This window comes from Polypterus senegalus, chromosome 10 (genome assembly GCF_016835505.1).
Source record: "Polypterus senegalus isolate Bchr_013 chromosome 10, ASM1683550v1, whole genome shotgun sequence".
NCBI lineage: Eukaryota > Metazoa > Chordata > Cladistia > Polypteriformes > Polypteridae > Polypterus > Polypterus senegalus.
In genome coordinates this window covers 111,312,875-111,334,898 of record NC_053163.1, presented here as the reverse complement: position 1 = coordinate 111,334,898, position 22,024 = coordinate 111,312,875, and the positions used below count along the sequence as shown (strand labels likewise).

The 22,024-nt window shown below is 38.3% G+C and overlaps 1 protein-coding gene across 6 annotated transcripts in view; it reads left to right on the top strand.

Moving 5' to 3' along the window:
- Nucleotides 1–22,024, top strand: part of arhgef9a (Cdc42 guanine nucleotide exchange factor (GEF) 9a) — a 147,888-nt gene that overhangs the window by 107,709 nt on the left and 18,155 nt on the right. For all 6 annotated transcript variants that reach the window (XM_039766324.1, XM_039766322.1, XM_039766321.1 and 3 more), the window contains 5 exons: nucleotides 7,431–7,610; nucleotides 17,396–17,593; nucleotides 18,140–18,319; nucleotides 19,424–19,656; nucleotides 20,708–20,837. In XM_039766324.1, the coding sequence (XP_039622258.1) occupies nucleotides 7,431–7,610; nucleotides 17,396–17,593; nucleotides 18,140–18,319; nucleotides 19,424–19,656; nucleotides 20,708–20,837 (921 nt within the window). The remainder of the gene's footprint in view (nucleotides 1–7,430; nucleotides 7,611–17,395; nucleotides 17,594–18,139; nucleotides 18,320–19,423; nucleotides 19,657–20,707; nucleotides 20,838–22,024) is intronic.

The window sequence follows — 22,024 nt, the reverse complement described above, 5'->3', positions numbered from 1 at the left end:
TCATTACAACATTAAATGCTCTCACAGGGTGCAAGGCAAGAAACAAATCCTGGGCAGGGTGCCCACACACTAGGGACAATTTAGAATCGCCAATGCACTTAACCTTCATGTCTTTGGATTGTGGGAGGAAACCGGAGCACCCAGAGGAAACCCACGCAGGCATGTGGAGAACGTGCAAACTCTATGCAGGGAGGACCCGGGAAGCGAACCCGGGTCTCCTAACTGACAATCTTATAAAGATTGGCAGCAGCGCTACCCACTGCGCCACCGTGCCACCCCCTGACAATCTTATAAAGATTGGATTTACAGTTTCCCATTTCTCCCAAATATCTGTATAATCACAAAGTTTTGGCTCAGGAGAATCTATATTCCTTCATCTAAGTCATAATTTCAAATATTGATTGGAGTGGCCTTTTTAGCACCTTATCACATACTTTCTTGAGGTGTATTAGGGTTGTCATGCATCAATAATTGGAAAACACTCCCTGCTCTCCTTTTGAACTTCTGTTCTAGTCTGCCAGGTTAGAAATTCTGCCTTTATTATCCAGGGACATCAAGCAGGGCATACAAATAGTGCAGTCTTCTGTATTTAAGTCTGTGACTCATCATCTCCTGTGGCCTAGGTACCTTGAAGCTTGTCAACCTCTGTGGTAATGTCAGCCACAGAAATTGACCCATTTCTACCAGAAGGTTCTAGTACTGACGATGATTTGCCTGCCAAGATAAGGAGTTTCTTCTCAGTTGAAAGCAACATTTTTCTATCCTTGCTTAAAAAAGAGCTGGTAATGTCTTACCTTCTTCACCTTAGCTATTGAATGGTTTGCCAGAAACTTCTTGGATAATATTCAAAAGCCATTCTACATGGCTCAGCAAAGTCCATCCAAGGCTTCTCTGCAAATGCCTCAGGCCACTGTCTCGGGTTATTAGCACTCAGACAAAACTGTGGACCCTTCTTCCAGAAGTTCATGAAAGGCATCAGTATTAGAGACTAACATTGTGTCTTTTAGTTTTTTTGCCATGACAAGTACATGCAGGTCTTGTACAGGTCCTTTTCAGGCAACATGTAATGCAACGAACATTCTTCTATAGATGACAGTTGAATGTCACCATATGTCATTCACTGCTTTGTTATCAAAACATAATCAGTATTTATTTAGGCCACTATTGTGTATCTGGTCATTGTATATCCTGTGTGTCTTAGTAGACATTACACGAAATAGTGGTCAGTTCACAGCTCAGCACTGCTCTCTATCAGTGAGTTCAGAAGTTACATTCTCAGATTTATACAACATGGCAAAAATGTTGGCCATTAATGTTTGGTATACAGTCTAATATTTGAATATGGTGTTTGTTTTGGTCATGCCTTAAACTGCACAAACATCTTTTAAAAACTTACTGCTAATAATAATCGGTAAAGAATCTGGAGGTGGTGTCCCAGTTGAGCATTGTAATCACCTTCCCCAAAAGAGGCCAGATGTTCTAAATGTACAGTATATTAGGCACACCTACAAAGCTACAAAGATTTTCTCTTTGCCATATAAACTTAGTTTGAAAAGATTCTGTAAAGTACAAATTGACACAAATTATAACTGTATGGTATACAGTGGGGACTGGCTGGTCTTTTTGGCCTTGGATCCCCTGCAGATTTTATTTTTTTCTCAAGCTGTTTTTTTTTTTGTTTTTGTTTCTTTCTGTCCTCTCGGCCATTTGACCTTACCTTTTCCCTTTGTTTTTTATTCTTTAATATTATTGTCTATTCCTTTTTGTTTTTCATATAAATATCTTTTTGTAGTCTTGTAAAGCACTTTGAGCTACATTGCTTGTATGAAAATGTGTTATATAAGGAAATGTCGATGTTGTGCTTGTTGTTATACATGTGTGAGTTTTTAGGTATTCCCACATCTGTCTTGTGCAATGTGAAATATCCGTGTTGTAGGAGAGAGACCTCACTGAATCAAGATGCCTGGCCTCAGAGTCAATGCTCTACATAGCAGTGAATCTTAACTAAATGTAGCCATTACTTTTCAGCCTCATGAAACATCTTACTTTTGGTTTTATCACTTAATCTTCTGTTATTGCACATCTGTTTGTACTGTCGTGTAAAATTGACATTGTTGAAACTTTTAAAGCAACAAAGCTTTAAATTTGAAAATAGAACAGCATGAATGCAAAAAATGTGAAATATTCAGAAACTGTAAAGGACACCACCAACCATGAGAATATTCTGTTTTTGTTTGATATTTCTGTCATTTCTAAAGGTTTTGTCTTTTGGACATATAACATAGAACTGAAAGAGATACATTTGAAGTATAATTAAATGATTTTATTATTCAGAGTGTTGCTTAGATAAACTACTCATCAATGCTTCAGATTCTGATTTTATGTGGCTCTTGACATATGTGTTATTGAAATGTGTAAAAAGAGGAAGATCGATCACTTAAATCTGTTTTAATGAAAATAAAATAATGTCTCTTTTAAACAAAAATGTTTTTTTTTACAAAATCTCAGATGTACATAATGATACCTTGAAAGTGTTACTCTGCCTTTGCATAATGTAACAGAAATCTGGGAGACTGAAGTCTGCAATTTTTGATATTTATTGTAGTTCACTGTTGAATGTAAAGCCAATATCACATTATACAGGATCTGGTCATGTAGGTTGTGTCAGGTTTACTGACTGATGTTGCAGATCTTGTTGCTGATCCATGCCAGTTTATATCGTTGGACAGGTCAGATTTAGCGACTGTGTATGCTGACTTTCCATCACAGTTGTGCTTGCCTCTTTTCCTGACAGCTAAATAAAGTGCGATCTAGCAGAACCTGTGTTGTACAGAGGGTTAACAGGTATGGTGAGTTCAGCAATAACCGCTGCCCTTTTTTTCATTCTTTCATGGTACATAAGCCATTAGACATATGACGGTATCTTCTGTTTGTCAGGTCCAAAACACCTGCATTCCTCATCCTTTTCACTGTATTAAATGTATTATACTTCTGGCATACATTGTTTGTCATCTCTCATGCACACAGAGCCTGCTACTATGACTAAAGAGTGAGCCATGGACTAGTTGAACTGAGTCACTGGGCATCTTCCATTACTCAGTAGTTTTCACAGGAGTGCACCCCCAACTGCCTCTGACTAGCTAAGATTGTATAAATGAAGGTAATGACAATCACTTAAAACGTTGTCTAATGTGACATGGCCTTATCATTCATCCATCTAGTAGGACCACCAGCAATGTAGAAGCAAACCAGAACAGGAAGCAAGTCCATCATAGAGCACACACTCAGACTCATTTGAATCAGGTCAATATGATTGATGCTTAATATGCATGACTAGCAAAATACCCGCGATTCGCAGTGGCGAAGTACTGCCTTAAAATTTTTATTAAGAAGAAAATTAAACCTTTGTAAACTGAGGGAAAATATACCAATAATTATTTGTTAAGGATCTCTTTGTATACCACATTGTAATATCGGCCCTTCGGTTGTAATATGACCAAGCTGTGCGCTGAGCTTACTCTTGAGCATGCAACGTACAGTTGGCCATGTAAAAAGCAATCTTGTCTTAAATCTCACAGCTTGGAGCGCTGCTTTCATAATCGGTTTGAGTTTCATGGTTTGTTTCAATTATGACAGTATTTGCTGGACTTGTTGTGTTGAAGTGACATTCGGCATCTGTCAAGTGTTGTAAGCATACAACCGGTTTCATCGATAACTTTGCATCCAGCTTTTGAGAGTTTAAACATCCATAAACATCAAAGTGTCCACTACTGAAATCGTCACCTGTGAATCTAAGATGTTTAAGAGGCATTGGCGGTTGTCCAAAGGTGTAAAATATTTGGTCATTTCGGTACACTTGAAAGTGACAACCGAACAATTCAGCAGCAGCCATCAATTTACATGCAGAACCATAGGTGAAGGCCTTAAGCATTTCACTCTTATAGTGCTCCTGTGTAGTATAATTATCTCCTGTACCGTCATCAGTCCACACCTTGAACCTGTCCCAGTCATTCAATACATAAGACACAATGTATCAAGAGTAAGCCTGATATGGCCGTGCAATATGTAACAAAAAGAATGGAAAAGGCAGGTGCCATCTCCGGGCATGGAAACCACTCGGTAAGTGACAGTTCTTTGATCGATGGTGATCACCTGGATAGATATGTTAATAGGGGTACGGTTGGAATGATAAAGGAAATGGGTACCTGAACAATGTAAAGTACGTCTAAAATACCTACACAATAACTATAATCGTAATAAATGAACAATAAAACAGCGGTGAAGCCATGGATTAAATAAAAAGGCTGTAGTTATCAGCAGGGAGACGTGAATCCCGTGGCGAAGCAAGAAAGGGAATGTAGAGACTGGAGCGACGGATGGCATTATATAGGCAGGCAGCCAACAATGTGGGAGGCGTTGGGATTGGGGGCCCAACGCTGCCTCACAGCAGGCTATGGACGTATATATGTATGTAAGTAGGATTCAGTTAGCGTTGGGAACCCGCGTACCAAATTTCTTTCAGAGGGACCCATAAGTAACAAAAACGTTGGAAAGTTCATTATGGTGGCCGACAGTGGCGTCATACCACTGAAATAAGTACATACATTGGTTTCGGTTAACGCAGGGAAGCCGCCTACCAAATTTCGTGAAGATGGGGCCATAAATAAGAAAGTTCAACATGGCGGACGTTGTCGACCGTTATGACCGTTACGACCGTTACGCGTAGAATTTCAAAATGAAACCTGCTTAACTGTTGTAAGTAAGCTGTAAGGAATGAGCCTGCCAAATTTCAGCCTTCTACCTACACGGGAAGTTGGAGAATTAGTGATGTTGGAAAGTTCAATATGGCGGCCGACAGTGGTGTCATACCACCGAAATAAGTACGTACATTGGTTTCAGTTAGCGCAGGGAAGCTGCCTACCAAATTTCGTGAAGATGGGGCCATAAATAAGGAAGTTCAACATGGCGGACGTTGTTGACCGTTATCGACCGTTATGACCGTTACATGTAGAGTTTCGAAATGAAACCTGCTTAACTTTTGTAAGTAAGCTATAAGGAATGAGCCTGCCAAATTTCAGCGTTCTACCTACACGGGAAGTTGGAGAATTAGTGATGAGTGAGTCAGTGAGTGAGTGAGTGAGTGAGTCAGTCAGTCAGTGAGGGCTTTGCCTTTTATTAGTATAGATTTGGAATATGGAGGAAAATTGAATACTTAATAAAAATTCTTCTAAACATTCAAATTACATGTATAGATGGAACAATCTAAAAATCAAACCAAGATCTCCAGAGTTGTGATTATGCTGCCTTGAATGTAATATGTACATGTGTATGATGTTTTCTGTCATATGGCATATTTGCTGTTATGTCATAAAGCAAATTTCTTTTTGAAAGAACAAACATACAGAGAGATGTTCAAGGGAAGAACAAAAAGAAAAGGAAGATAAGAATAATATCATGAAAGATAAGAATGTAAGATGAAATAATATGAAAGATAAGGAATATAAGATACAGGTAGAATGCTGACAAATAAATAAAGAAAGTTACCTGAAATAGAAGGGTTTTGTGGAACAAAATAAAAGACTGTACAGAAGTGCTGAAGGGATGGAGGGAAGCTGTTAATAGGTACTGAATATTAAGATGCTGCACAGCATTATTGACTTTGAGAAAGCAGACACAGTTCAGTGGCAGCTTCAATTCATTTCTTTTGAATACATTTCTGATTGTGCAGTTGATTAAGAATGCTTATATATTGCATTTTAATTTATTTAAATGTCAATATCAAAGGCCATATCTAGTTTTCTATTTTGACAGTGCACTTTTCATCATTTTAAAAAGTGCAGTAAAGTAAGACTTTTTATTGTGCTTTTATCTTGTTTGCACTTCCAGAGGAAATATTTTTTTTATTTTAACTACACCAGCTGCTAATTACATTTTCTAGCTAGTCATAGCCAAATTCTGAGCTTTGAAAAAAAATATCTTTGTTAGGCTGTAGAATTTTGATCCATCATTAAAGACTGGAAATAAATTAGTATCATCAGGTCTTTATTTTTATAGTCCCATTCCTGATAACATGATAAATGTACATGTAGTAGTTGCAGGCCAGTAAAGTGACTTGCTCAAGGTCACAGTAAACAAGCCATGGATGTATACCTGCCACTTTGCATTTGTCATTGCCTCTTGCTGTCCAGTTCAGGCATTGTCAATGCTGTTTCTGCCATGTGAGCTGCCTTCCTGAGTGTCAGTCACTTTCTCTGGAAGATGCACATTTTCCACCCATTGAAGAAGGAAGTGTAAAATACTAACAAATCCTTTTTGTCTATTTGGGTTAATGTTCATTTTGAATCATTTGTACCTTTTTAGTAAGGTTGAGATTACATCATAATATAGGGTGGTCCAGATCTAATTATGCAATTTTCATTAAGCTATAACTCATTAAGTTTATTACTTAGAGAATTCACAAAAACTTCTTTTTGTTGCCAATAGAAGGCAGCACCTGCCCTGCACTCCAAAATGGCGGGGAGACGGTTCTCAGTCTAACAGCTGGTGCGATGTGTTCGCCTTTTCTTAATTGCATAATTAGATAGATAGATAGATAGATAGATAGATAGATAGATAGATAGATAGATAGATAGATATTTTATTAATCCTAATGGGAAATTCACAGATTAGATTAGATCTGGACCACCCTATATATGGAGGACAGCAAGTATGAGGAGGCCATTCTGCCTATAAAGTTCATTTAACTGTTAAAAGTGGGTTGACCCGATGTTCTCATTTTCCTTTATCTTAATGAGATTTGGGATCCTTTAAATATTTAAATTAAATAATCATGCGACATCTAAGTCACAGGAAGTGAGGCAGCTAAAGTGCAGATGCTTATGGATATGCATGAAGATGGTGCATATTAGCTAAATCTTGCAGAATTGTATGTGATTATGGATGTTGTCTGCTGATTATGGGTCCTGAGTTTAGGGATTGGGCCAATAACTATCTGCTCATCAGTTTTATATTTATGTAGTACCTACCTATAAATCATTAATGATAAAATGTAGAAGTATGTGAGCTGTAGGTTATCTATAATAAGCTGTCTATGGATGTAATTTTTTAAATTGTAAATACTGACTGTAGAATTAGTAGGTGCTGCACATTGCCCTATAGGCACTGGCAACTCTCAGTGCTCTCAGTTTAAAGTAATAATGACAGAAATTGGGTTTACACCTTCAGCACAGGGGTTCATGATACCCAACCCAAACTGTCCTGTTAGTCAATGCTGCCCTGATTCTCATGCAAATGCTTTGCTCTCCATTACAATAAGGAGCTTAACCTCTAATCATATATTTTTTTCCTCAGGGCAAAAGTGAGTTACTCTTGACTACTAACTTCAGGCAACACATTTTTGACAGCGCTCTTACTTTTTTCATTCCCCACAGCTGATCACTGGTGGTTCTATCGTCAGTGCAGAGGCAGTATGGGATCACGTCACCATGGCCGACCGGGAGTTGGCGTTTAAAGCTGGCGACGTCATCAAGGTCCTAGATGCATCCAATAAGGACTGGTGGTGGGGACAGATTGACGATGAAGAAGGATGGTTTCCAGCCAGTTTTGTAAGAGTAAGTTAACTTATGTTGACTGTGCATTGTATTGATGGGAAAATCTTGATGTCTGTTGTTCAAGGGGTCACCAAGAATAAGAACAAACTAATACAAAAAACAAAACAAATGTAAAAGTTCATCACTGGTTAGCATGACTTCAAAAGAAAATTATGAAATGTGCCAGCGGTTTTAGGTTCTCCAAAAATATAACCATAGATATGGAGACTAAGGGTATCTTTGTATTTTTTCATTAGAAACTAGTATGTTTTTCAAGATGCACAAATTTCTTAAAAAAGTAGATTATATTTCTCAGCTGTCGGTTCACACATACTCACTTCAAAACATGAGAGGGCTTCTTGGAGAAGGCCAAACATCATTTAAAATGACTTTTAAGGCTAGTTTTTTACATCTTGGAACAAATGCCTGATGTGGCACAGAAAGGCAGAGTATCAATATTATCAGCAGAACTAGAGTATGTGAGCAGTGGACAGACCGCAAGGAGCCAGGAAAATAATTGTAAGGCATCAAGCTGAAGAAACAGAAGGTTTAAAGTCAGTTTGATGCCTTGGGCTCAATAATCAGGCATATTTTAGCCCCCAAAGTCATACAACAAAAGCAGAGTTACTCCATTGCCTTTTGGTTCCAGAAGGAGCTGCCACCTTCTTGGAACTGCATATTTTTATTTCATCTCGATTGGAAGGGGTGGGCTGAAGGTGAGGGCTCCGTTACAGTGCCCCCTCTCATTCCAGGGTGGCACTGCTTACCTCCACAGAGCCAGGAAGGTGATTCCCTGACACACGTGCATCACAAATATGTGGTCCTAGGATTAATGAAGCACACTTCCCAGCACACTGCTCCAGATGGCCTGACTGTGAAGAAAAGATTTCATAGCTGGATGGCTGTTCAAATTTCAGAACAGAAACCAGAGTGAATTCAGTTTTACAAAAATAGTTGTATCTTGTTTAAACAGTGTAAAACAAGTTAATTTAAATAACATTGTGATCATTCTACATGTCCATCGTGTCCCTACTTTAGGTAACTGGAACATTCTGAAAATAATCTGTTATACAAAAGAATGTTGTGCCTGAATGTTGGCTTGAACTATTTTCCTGTAGTTTGTCATTTGATAAAGGTTTACGTTTGAGAAGATCCTTGGGTTATTCCTGCAGCTTGTCTTCCTGCTTAAAAACATTCTCATATATTGTTTGACAGTATGTTAAACATTTTTTTCTAGCACGGGTTAAATACTTTTAAGTCTGCTAAGCCATTTGAAGCACATATCACAATGATATTACTTACCGATTAGAGATTATTTTAATCCTTACTTAAACCGGAACTTAATTTATTTTTCACATATACACAACCAGTTGCTCAGTATTTTCCAGTTGAGTCACATCCTTTTCTTATAAACTTAGCTTTATTGCAGACTTATTTATGTACTCTGCTGTGACATATTGTCTACCCCACTGTAGATGCTATTTTGATACTATTGTAGTTCTGGTAACATGACATCAGTACACTTACACACTCACTGTGTGACCCATACTTCTCACACTCTTCCATATAAACCCTTTCTTAAATGAACATTGATCAGCATATCAATCAATAGCTGTCTGCTTGTCACCCAGTATGAATAATGTGCTATCATTTCAGCTACATACGTCTTAGCACTTGCCTCCCCTTACAAAGCATACTATGTGAGCCAGTTGTATCTATTTTGTATGTAATGCATTTTATTTGAGTGTTGCCTCAGAACAGCATAGTTGTATAGTATAATATTTTTTATAGACATAGACCTAATGCTGCAAAGTGGAGTATGATATAGGATATGGGTTACTACTAACAGAGATCACACAGAATCATTTTGAATAATCATAGACCTATTAATTAAAGTAAATGCTGAGCTTTTACTTGGCATAACTAAAGGTGATATTTTATATTCTTCAGATATTGTATTTAGGGATTTTAATAAGTAATTACAAATAGTTGTTTGTGTCAAAGTGCATATTTATTTTTTAAAGAATTGCAAAAGCTACCAAACACTGCCAACTTTGTCAAAAACAAAAGCTTTGCACTGCTGATTAATATTAATGACCACAAAAACAAAAAGATAAGATGTTAAGATACATTTATTTTATTATTAATGATTATTTACAATAACTTTGTTATATTTTCTGTCAATTTCTAAAACAATAGTAAAAATAACCGTAGACCAAACAAGTTTACAAAAACTAAAAGACAGAGTGAGACATTGTACAGACTGTTCATGAGTGCGGCCTGGATGCAGACAGAAAGCATTTGCTTCTACTTTTGCAAATACAGTCCTCATTTCAAAGGCTTGATATAATTTGAATTCTTTATGCAAGTAGATTCTTTGGAAAGGTTAAAAAAAGAAAAGTATTTGGGATGTTACTATGTCCCCGACTGTTGGAGTATGCAGCACAAGTAATCTGAGATTTGTTTCATGGATGTTTTGATATTGATTGGTGCAGACCCATTACATCAGGAATTTTCTTGTGACCATGAAAACATAAGATTGAACATTTTCCCAGCTCTCATCACAAAAAAACCACAAGGCGAAGAAAAGATATAAAAATGTTATGTACCTCATTTCATTGGGCTCAGGTCATATGTGATATGTAATATTTAAATTGTGAGTTATTTTTCTACTTATTTGGATCTGAATTTATATATGTCTATGGAGCTTGAAATTATTTTTAAATCCCATGGTTAACTAAAGCAGTGAAATCCAAGTGTGCTTTCAGAGCAAAAAAAAAAAACCCAAACATTTCTAACACTTTTGTCTGTTTATAGAATTGGATTAGAAATAAAAAAAATTCCTGCACTGAGAGTGTGATGATGTGACTAATCATCTGTCAGTTGCAGTCATTTTAACTTGTAGTGTTGCGCATTTCAATGAGGCAGTTGAAATGATGGCAAAATTAATTGCCTTTTAATACAACACCATATATAGCCTCAAAAAATAAACAGAGCCTTTAAAGTAATCCTGATTGTATTGAACATTGCTACAGATGTGCATCCAACCAGCAGTCCATTTTATAACTAACTTATGCAGTTCAGGATATTTGGGAGCAGTTTCTATCCCTGCATTGACATAAGGTAGACAATGTTGTAAGGGCTCCACCATTGAACGTTCCTGCCCACAGAAATGATCTGCTTCATATGTTCATTTCAAAGTTGAATTCATTTAGATAATGTTTTAAAAACATTCCTCAAACACTGTTTATGTTATTGGTAATGCATTTAAAATTAAAGTAATGTATGTTAATATAATAAGTATAAGTAAAAGGTGTCAAATGTGGTGGATGCAAAAATGTCACATATTTGGATGGCATGGAAGTGAATTGAACGGTTTCTAGTCACAAGTAATGTTGCAGTCCAAAGGAGTTACATTGTGTGTGTGTGGACCTGGAAATATATGACACAGTGCCTAGAGAGGAGTTGTGGTATGGCATGAGGAAGTTGGGAGTGGCAGAGAAGTATGTATAAGTGGTACAGGTTTGTGTACAGGGAAATGAGACAGTGTTGAGGTCTGTGGTAGGAGTGTCTGTTGCATTTAAGCTGGAGGTGGGTTTACATCAGGGATCATCTCTTATTTGCAGTGGTCATGGACAGATTGATAGATGAGATTAGACAGGAGTCCCTGTGGACTATGATGTTTGTGGATGACATTGTGATCTGTAGCGTGTGTAGGGAGCAGGTCAAGGAGATCCTGGAGATGTGGAGATATGCTATAGAGAAGAGAGGAATGAAGATGAGTAGGACCAAGACAGAATACATGTGTTTTAATGAGAAGGAGGTCAGAGGAATGGGGAGGGAGGACAGTTTGCGAAGGTGGATTAATTTAAATACTTGGGATCAACATTACAGAGTAACAGGAAGTGTGGAAGAGAAGTGAAGAAGAGAGTGCAGGCAGGGAAAAGTGGGTGGAGAAGAGTGTCAGGAGTGATTTGTGATAGACGTGTCCCAGCAAGAGCGAAAGGGAAGGTCTACAAGACAGTAATGAGACTAGCTATGTTGCATGGGTTGGAGACGGTGGCGCTGTCAAAAACACAGAAGACAGAGCAGGAGGTGGCAGAGTTAAAGATGTTAAAATTTGCATTGGGTGTGATGATGATGATGGACAGAATTAAGAATGAGTACATTAGAGGGTCAGCTCAGGTTGGAGGGTTTGGAGACAAAGCCAGAGAAGCAAGATTGTGTTGGTTTGGACATGTGCAGAGAAGAGATGCTGGGTATGTTGGGAGAAGAATGCTAAGGACAGAGCTGCCAGGCAAGAGGAAAAGAGGAAGGCCTAAGAGAAGGTTTATGGATATTCTGAGAGATGACATACAGGTGATGGGTGTGACAGAGCAAGATGCAGAGGACAGAAAGATATGGAAAAAGATGATCTGCTGTGGCAACACTTAACGGGAGCAGCCGAAAGAAGAAAAATTCTGGATTGTTACACAGGCATACTGTAGGTAAAGTCTGATCAGTTACGTGAAGCAGCTTGATAAACAACAGAACACAGTCTGTTTTATAGTAATTCTGAGGTAATAATCTTAAATTGACAAGTGCAATACTAGTAATAATAATGCATTTTTTTCAGAAAGGTATCCTTAAAAGTTAGGACTAGGGTTGCATGGTATACTGATGCTGAAAATGTACAAAAAAAAATAATTTTTAAAATGGTATGGTACCAGCATTACATTAAATTCAGAAGCAGAATTAAATGGTAGTTTTCAAGCTCAGTTATTAATCAGTGTGAGCGGAATCTAAATTGCAGACCCGCTCAACTCACTTTGATTACTGAAATAATTATATGTATTATTTCTAGGGTACATCACCTAGGGGAATCCCAGCGGAAGTTTCTATGTATTCCAATATATATATATTTGTGTAAATGCAGTGGAGACTGCAAGGAGCGATCCACCCAACCCTCAAACTCCAGACTTCCTGTTAATGATGTGCAGAGTTCAGTGTAGTAGGGAGTCTGAAGATTGTGCTACAAAGCAGGGAAGTGGGTATGTTTGCGAGCTGGTGGAATGAAGCAGCATGAGACAAGAATTGCCTGTTATTTGCTTTGGAACTATTTTGGTACTGCTACTGAGGTACAGTATAAAAGCTGGTATTGACACTGAAGTCAAAATTTTTAGTACGAGTACCTATCCAACAGTACTTAGGACAAGTCTGAAGAGCAAAGGAAAGATCAGGGAAATTCAACTATCAATTGATTGTGACATTAGAAGTATGCGTTAATTTGACTTGTTTATTAAATATTACTTTTCCGTAAGTGTTATTAACCAGCTAATGTCGCCTTCATGCACTAATTTGTATGTAATGAAGAGTTAATGTGAATGAAATTATCCTGAATTATTTTGATATTCACTAACACATGTAGCAATTGCATTTAGTGCTGGTTTTAAACAGCATTCATTTTTCAGTTAAAAAACAGAAACTGTATCTGACTGGCAAGCTGTTCCATAGCAGGTCTCTCATTATTTCATTAACTATTAAACACGTAGAAGGTCTGGAGGTGATTCCAAGTGTGGAATTTGCATTTGGAAGCGGTATCTATTAACTCACAATATGAGGTCCAAAGACCCCTCTGTGTAAGTAAAACAATCCATCATTATGCAGAGAAAACAAAACAGACCATTTAGAGAGATAGCAGAAACACTAGGAATGGTGTCAAATTAACCAATGTGCTCCATTCTTAAAGAGAAGAAATGCACTGGTGAGCTCAGATGGCCTGGAAAACCATGGAAGACAACTGTCCTGGATGATCGCAGAATTGTTTCCTTGGTGAAGAAAAAACAATTCATGACATTTAGCCAAACCAAGAACACTCTCTAGGTGGGAGGCCTATCATTGCCACAAGTCTACAATCAAGAGAAGACTTCATGAAAGTAAATACAGAAGGTTTGCCACAAGGTGCAAACCTTGGTAATCCTTAAGCACAGGAAGGACAGATTAGACTTTGCCAGAAAATATAAAAAAAAAAAAAAACAGCCCAGTTTTGGAACAGTTTTCTTTGGGCAAATGAAATTAAGATGAATATGTACTAGAATGATGGATAGAGAAGAGTATGGAGAAGGGAAGGAATGGCTCATGATCTGTAGCATACCACATCATCTGTGAAACGTGGCGGAGGCACAGCAAATGGAAGTGGGTCACTGGTGTTTATTGATGATATAATTGCTTATAAAAGTTGCAGGATGAATTCTCAAGTGTCCTTAGTGGCCATACTGTCTACTTAGATTCAGATAAATGCTGCAAAACTGATAGGACATCGCTTGACAGTACAGATGGTCAATGAACCAAATCATACTGTGACATCAAACCAAGTGCTTTACAGTAGTGATGGACGACACTGCTCATTTTCTTTTCAATCCGATACCAGGTGATACTGAGTACCAATCCCAATACTTATGCAGCCAGAGTGTGTAGTCTTACAAGAATGGTTAATCTTCGGTAAAAACTTACAGAATTTGTGGACAAAAAGAGTCACATTTTAAAGATTTTACATTAATAGACTATTATAATAGAGTCCAAGATTGGTCTACTTTGCTTGTTTAATAACAGAAATTATTAAACATGTTCAAATCTTGCAAATCTGCGGAACAACAACAAGCGTTAGCATTGCATTTTTTGGCTAAAAAATTACATTTTTGTTTATTACTCTAAAATGTGCAAAACACTCAACGTATGCAGTCAGAAATGTAAAAAGTATCATAATAATGCAAATACTGAGCTTTTGGATTCATCTGACTCACTTCTGGCTTCGCTGACCATTTCAATTTCAATGACTGAAGACAGATTCACTTCATTATCACTGCTGATGAGAGGCTCCTCAACATCACTCATATCAATGTCAAGAGCGTGCAACACTTGGACTGCTGAAAAACGTTTTTTACGAGACAGTTAATACTAGGCACACCTACAGGTAAAAGGAGAAGACGCGGCTATACCGTTGCCTGGGTAATGGTTTGGACTACTGCTTTTAGTAGGATGAGGATTTAAAGATAATATTGAGTAATATTTTTTTTACAAAATGGATATAATAAATATAATTAAGTTAGAAAATGTGTTTTGAGCAAGTCCATTCATCAAGCTATAAATGTAATATATTCCTATATTGGAACAACCTTACATCAGATTACAATACTAACATTGTCTGGGTATTGCCTGCCTTTATGGAAGGCTTTTTTTTATAACTCTGTGTGTTCGGCAACGTGACTGACTTTTATGTGTTTTACTAAGTTTGTGGTGTTGTTACAGTAAAGTGCGGTCTTCTGACAGGTCTCACATTTTCTTCATTATTGTTCAGTCAGTGAAGTAAAACATGCCTCACGTACACATTTCCACTACATTGCCAATGTGAATGTAAAGTGATGAGAAACAAAGAAGGAAAAGCAGCTCCTGTTTTCCAGAATATGACACACTTCTCACCATCAAATGCTGTTTAAAAATAATTTCTAATAATCTTGCATATCATTGAAAATGTGCAGTATTGATACTTTTAATATGAATATCAATGTTTAAATTAAAAGGTCAGGATCTGAAGCATTAATACTTTAGTATTGATCCATTCATCCCTATTTTACAAGGCGAAGAAGTGGAATATTATTCAATGACCAAGACAGCTGATGGACCTCAAAGCAATTGGACATGCTTTTCACTTGCTGAACACAAAACTGAAGGCAGAAAGTCCAACAAACAAGCAGTACCTGAAGACAGCTGCAGTAAAGGCCTGGCAAAACGTCAGTAGGGTGGAAATCTAGCACTTGGAGAAGGCAGTGGGCTCCAACTTCAGGCAGTCATTGGCTGCTAAAGATTTTATATTCATGATTATGTTAGTCCAAATCCTTTTTAGTCCCTGAAAATGGCGGGATCATGTATAAAAATGGCTGTATTTTCAAAATGGCTCATGCAAGTTAAATGACCTTAAATTAAATCTGCAAGTCTACATTTCAATCACATCTCAATTGCTTCATTTCAGATCCATTGTGGTGGCGCACTGAGCCAAAATTATAAAAATATAATCACTGCCCAAACACTTATGGACCTAACTATATAAATATCAATATTTTTCATTACTTTGATACATTGTGATGATTGGATTCAGGGACATATCAGTTAGGGCGGCACGATGGCGCAGTGGTAGCGCTGCTGCCTCGCAGTAAGGAGGACCTGGGTTTGCTTCCTGGATCCTCCCAGCGCATAGTTTGCATGTTCTCCCCATTTATACGTGGGTTTCCACTGTCCAAAGACATGCAGGTTAAATGTATTGGCGATCCTAAATTGTCCCTAGTTTGTGCTTGGTGTGTGGGTGTGCGTGTGTGTGTGTGTGTGTGCCCTGCGGTGGGCTGGCACCCTGCCCGGGGATTTGTTTCTGCCTTGTGCCCTGTGCTGGCTGGGATTGGCTGCAGGAGATCTCCGTGAACCTATGTTAGGATATATATAGGATATATGACTGACTGACATATCAATTATAATCATAAGGAACAAAACATGAGTAGAGTAATGATCACTAGATCTTAAAAAAGCCAACAATTTCACAATTTGAAATCATTTTACTGATAAATCAGTACCAAAAAAAGGGCAAGACGCATTGTAAGTCAGGAGCTATAGGGAGCAGGGCCTTATAAAAAAGCACACTATATTTGTTTTTTTTTTTCTCAAAAAAAAACCCAACAAAAATGTATTTCATGTATAGCCCGATACCATACAAGGGAAATAATGGATGAAAGACAATTCAGAGAGTGACCTCTTTCTAGGTAGTTTGGGCTTGCAAAGGGTGTCAAAAATTTGGGTAAATACATCACACAAAACAGAACACAAGTAATCCTCTTCACAGAGCTAGATGGCCAATCTATTGTTGCAACCTCAGGAATACAATGCAACCGTAGTGTACAATAGTACAATAGTAATAGTGCAAACTACAAAGCAAAATGCAAGAATAAGTTAAAAATATTAGGCTTTTTGTGCATATAAAACATTATCTGCATGATGTTTACTCACAAATAAACACTTGCACATGCAAAGCATATTCAGTGGTGAACTTTGTAGTAGAATACATCAATGGCATCATTGGTGGTCAATTATTGTGCCACTAAAAATAAACAACTGATTTAATCATCAAGATTGTATTGAGTACATACAGCTAATAAAAAATATCCCAAAAACAGTGCAGAACACGTCTCTTTACTCCTGGAACTTATTATCTGTACTGAGAGAATCCATGTTTTAAATCCTTTAACAGAAAGGCACACAAATAATGGGGAACTTGAGATAAGGAAACAGTGTGAATTAGTGGCTGAAATGGGATGTAACTATATATCTGCAGTAAATTCTTGGTTCTGTAAATTTTGTTCTTTGGGCCACATTTCCTGCTTTGAAGAGTACTATTAAAATAACATGTCTTGATTTATGGACAGTCAGAAAGTCTATCTCATTTTGAATTAGAACTCATCTCCTTTATTTTCTGTTTATTCATATCATTTATTCTGACCTTCAAAGAAACAAGGAGATGAGATGACATAACTCAGGTATGCTCTACAGTGGCTGAACTGTGAGCTAATCTTGAATTGTGTGCAGACATGCTCATGAGGAAGGTCCATGCTTAGTAGCTTCTGCTGAAGGACTTTATAGAGAGAGTCCTGGCTCCCATTTTTCTGCAAGCGTGTTGCTTCTTTGTAGATAAAGCCAAAGTGAATACATGGTAACCAGTGCCGTGTTTCACTGCATTTTGAAATTCAGCATATCAATATAAATCTCATTTTTATGTATCCTCACAGCTATGGGTAAACCAAGAAGATGGTGTGGAGGCTGTGGAAGGGGCCAGCGAAGTCCAGAATGGTCATCTGGACCCCACCAACGACTGCCTGTGCCTTGGCAGACCCCTCCAAAACAGAGACCAGATGAGAGCCAATGTGATCAATGAAATTATGAGCACAGAGAGGCACTACATCAAACACTTGAAGGACATCTGTGAGGTAAGTTAGTAAAGAGAGCAAAATGAACAACTAATTCATAAAGAGTAGAATTTTCCATCATTTACTTTTTGACATTCCTCTTTTTTTAAGCAATTCCATGAATCATGTCAAATATTGCTTTATGCTCAATATATCTTGTCCTACAGTATTTTTTTTTCAGGCATCCATCTCTCCCATTCACTTTTATAATCTTTGGCACAATATGTTCTGCTCTTACTTCATTTGTCCACACTCTGTTGTAGACTCAACTGTCTCTTTTTGGTCTGTGTCTCCATTACTGGTCTTTCTAACTCTTTCTTTTCATATACTCATTTTTCCTTTTTTCCCTTATACGTCATTTCTTCCCTGTTTCTTTGTCTTCCCTTTCTTAGTATTGAACCACCTGTGCATCAGCCTAACTTCTTTCATATCCTGGCATCTGCCTTCTTTGCTGTCCTTCTGTTTGCCTTCTGCCTAGTTTTGACTCCTTTTTTCAACATACTGTACATTTGATCTGCCTAATAATGATTCAGCCCTTTATGTGTCTACTGGCTTTTTTTCTTTAAGGGTTACCTGAAGCAGTGCCGCAAACGTCGGGACATGTTCAATGATGATCAACTTAAAGTAATCTTTGGAAATATTGAGGACATTTATAGATTTCAGATGGGCTTTGTCAGGGATTTGGAGAAGCAGTATAACACAGAGGAGCCTCACCTCAGTGAAATTGGGCCCTGCTTCTTAGAACACGTAAGTACATGGCCTTCTAAAGGCACTTTTTGAGGGGATTCTTGAATTGGCTAGAAGTATTTTTCTGGGACCTTTCCTGTATGACAGGGTCACCGTTTGTGGCTGATAAGCTGCTCTTCTACATTTTTGTGTCTTATGAAGAGTCTGATGTACAATAGATGTGTGTGGACAGAGAGCAACTGAGTGTTTTTGGTTTTTTTTTTACCAGAAGTTGTTCACAGCAATGTGACTAGCGGACTATCAGCTTGTTTTATGTGGTTCTGAGAACCCTTGTAAAGGGCTTGGAACATTTATCACATATTTCAGTAAGCAATAAAGATTCTGCTTATAGGCTGAATGCTCTTATCTAATGCTCTTTTGACTAGTAAGTTGATAATTGCACTTCATATTTTAGAAATCTCAAAGTGCTACAGAGTAAAAAATAAAAATAATAAAACAAGAAAATCTATTTATACTTTAACAAAATATCTTTCTAAAATGATGAGTTTTTAGATTCCGTTTAAAAACATCAGTCGACTGTGGGGCTCTCAGGTAGTCAGGGAAGGCGTTCCACAGTCTCGGTGCCACAGATGCCACAGTATCACCCATACTGCGAGGCTTGGTTCTAGGGACTTGGAGAGTGTTAGTGTGTACAGAGCGGAGAGTGCGTGAGGAGATATGAGGGGTAAGGAGTTCCTGTAAGTAAAGGGGGGCATGTCCATAGATGCACTGATGGGTGAGGAGAACGACCTTGTACTCAAATCTGAGTGGGACAGGGAGCCAGTGAAGGGTTTTCAGGATTGGGGTGATATGGTCATGCTTTCACACCCTCATCAGGATCCTGGCAGCGCAATTCTGAATATACTGGAGTCTCTGAATACTCTTGCCAGGAATCCCGATGAGGAGCGCATTACAGTAATCCAGCCTGGAGGAGACAAAGGCATGGACGAGCTTCTCTGCATCTTCCAGGGTGAGAGCTGGTCGGAGTTTAGCGATATTATTGAGGTGGTAGAAAGAAGACTTACAGAGATGTTTGATGTGGATGTCAAAGGTGAGACGGCTCTGATGCTGTGGATGACACTGTACAGTTTAAGGAACTGATCACCTGTTTCCTCTGTTTTGTAGCAAGATGGATTCTGGATTTACTCAGAATATTGTAACAATCACCTGGACGCCTGCATGGAGCTCTCTAAGCTCATGAAGGATGGCAGGTACCAGCACTTTTTTGAAGCCTGTCGGCTGTTGCAGCAGATGATTGACATTGCCATAGATGGCTTCCTGCTCACACCAGTTCAGAAGATCTGCAAATACCCGCTGCAGCTGGCAGAGCTTTTAAAGTACACTGCTCAGGACCACAGGTATCTTCATAAAATAAATATAATGTACCAAACAGTTGCACTCAGAGCTTTGTGTGATTTAGTAATATCCCATGTGAATTTTAATACGCTGGTGTTCCTCAAAAATTCAGAGTCTCGTAATCCGTCTGGTTATTAAGCTTTCATGATGGAGAAAAGTCATTTCCAACCATATTACATAATGTCTGACGGCCCCTCATGACTCTTGAACCCATTATTTTTCCTGATTTGTTAACTTTTGAGTGCCTTCACTTGTAATAAAGTTTCAATTCTCTTAACTGCATGCCACAGGACTCCTACTAACTACAAATCCTAATGTCCAAACTGAAGTCATAGCTTTTTCATATTTTGTGAGTGGAGACATTTTCATAGGCTTCTGTGCATCTCGTAACTGTAACACTTTCTATGCCTATGTCCCTCGTAACTGTAGACCCTAACTACTCAACCGTAATGTCCCATCTTTTTCCTTTTGCTTTTGTTTTTCCAGTTTGGAGAAAAAGCTCCTTACTTTGTCATGTGAAAGCTTTTCATTTCCTCTTGGTTTATATAAAATCAGCTTTGGTCTGTCCACCATGAACCCTAGTCAGTTAGACAGTAGGAACCTCTTTGCTGTGCTTTCCTTTGTACTGATTCCCTTCTACGACATGTGATACATAATGCCGCCAAGCATGCTCTCTTATCTCCATCTTTTACACCTGCCACACTGATGCATCGCTCTGCTGATTTCATTAGTGCCATGTCAAAAGATTTCAACAGCATTTACATCCAAAGAAACAGTAAGTGTTCCAAAAGAAGTGACACTCCCAAAGCAAGTGTCACAGTGCATTCCCATCTGTCACATCCCATTTAGTCTGTGCTGGCAGCTTTCTAATATGTGGGCCTGAGCCCCGTCCACAGACTTAAAAGGCCATGCCTAGTTGTCTACCTGCTGAACCAAGCTTACAATACTGCCGGGCAGATAAGGATTTACTGAAAGATAGCACTGAAATATCTTCATGCTGATGATTTAGAAAATGGACTGTCATTTGTTTTAATTTGCCCTTTTTTGTATTAGTGATTACAGGTATGTTGCTGCTGCCCTAGCAGTCATGAGAAATGTCACACAACAAATCAATGAGAGGAAGAGGAGGCTGGAAAATATTGACAAGATTGCACAGTGGCAGGCATCAGTTCTTGACTGGGAGGTAGGTGCTTCAACTGTGCCTTTGGCTTGCGCTCAGATGTGTTTGTGTGTGGATGGAAATTAATATTTTAAATTTGAGAATATGCCTCTTAGTGTGCACAATGTATTTATGCTCTAAGAATATGTTTTCATGCATTTATCCTATAGTAGGACAATGTGTTTATTGACTGTATATTTAGAAACTGCTACACAATGTAAGTTGTAAGGCAAATATGTATGAATTTTTATGGGTGAATGCTATCATCTAGGTTATCTGCCCAGAGAGCTCTAGAGTTGAGGCTTAGAGCTCAGTATAGTTGAAGGCCCGTAGTTAAAGAGAGAGAAAGATCCTGAATAGGAAATAAAGTGATAGCACCTTTAGGCATAGCCAGTAACTTAAACTATGGAAGTACAGGAGTGATCATCACCTTCTTTTAAAATTGTACTAGATCCCTTGCCTTACTGCTTAGTCAGCAGAATCCATGCAGGGTGCTGACACAAAAAAACAGATATTGAGAGGTTCCTTACAGCAAGTCTTTCTAGTGCCTTCCTCAGGGTAGATGCCATCAGAGCCCCACTATTTCTCTAAAAGGAAACCTGCGGCCATTTATCTCCTGTTATCTGTGTGGATTGAATTAAATCCTTAAATGGCTCTTTAACTTAGCATGGGATGGCATTAATTGACTTGTACACAGGGCCTTCAGAATACAGAACAGCTGTTTCAGCCAATAAAACTCCCTTGGCTCTGAGTGAGCAAGAAGGCTACTGACATCTGCTGCAACTGCAAGGGTATCCTGTGCCCCTCTCTGTTTCATTTCTTCACATATAAAAGGCTCTACTGCAGTTCAAAAGGCTCAATTTTTGGCCCTCATACTGTCTTCTTAAGAGAGGACAAGAGGCTGAGAGAGGAGTGTCACACTGGGTGAATTTCTGAGCAGAAACCGTGAGTTAACATTGGCAGTGTCTGGAAAGTTTGTACTCTTTGGAGCAGGTGGATCTTCTGAGTAAATATATGTTGTCTGGATTATTAGAGGACAATTCAGTAGGTGAAGACAAGGAAAGAAAAATATGCATAAAGTAAACTAAATACCTGTATATATGAATATATTTTTATTGCTTTTAGGAGAATACATTTGCTTGTGAAGGCCTTACCGTGTAGTTGAGCCTTTGCACTTATTTTCAGAAGGGGTGCAGTATGCTGGAGTGCAG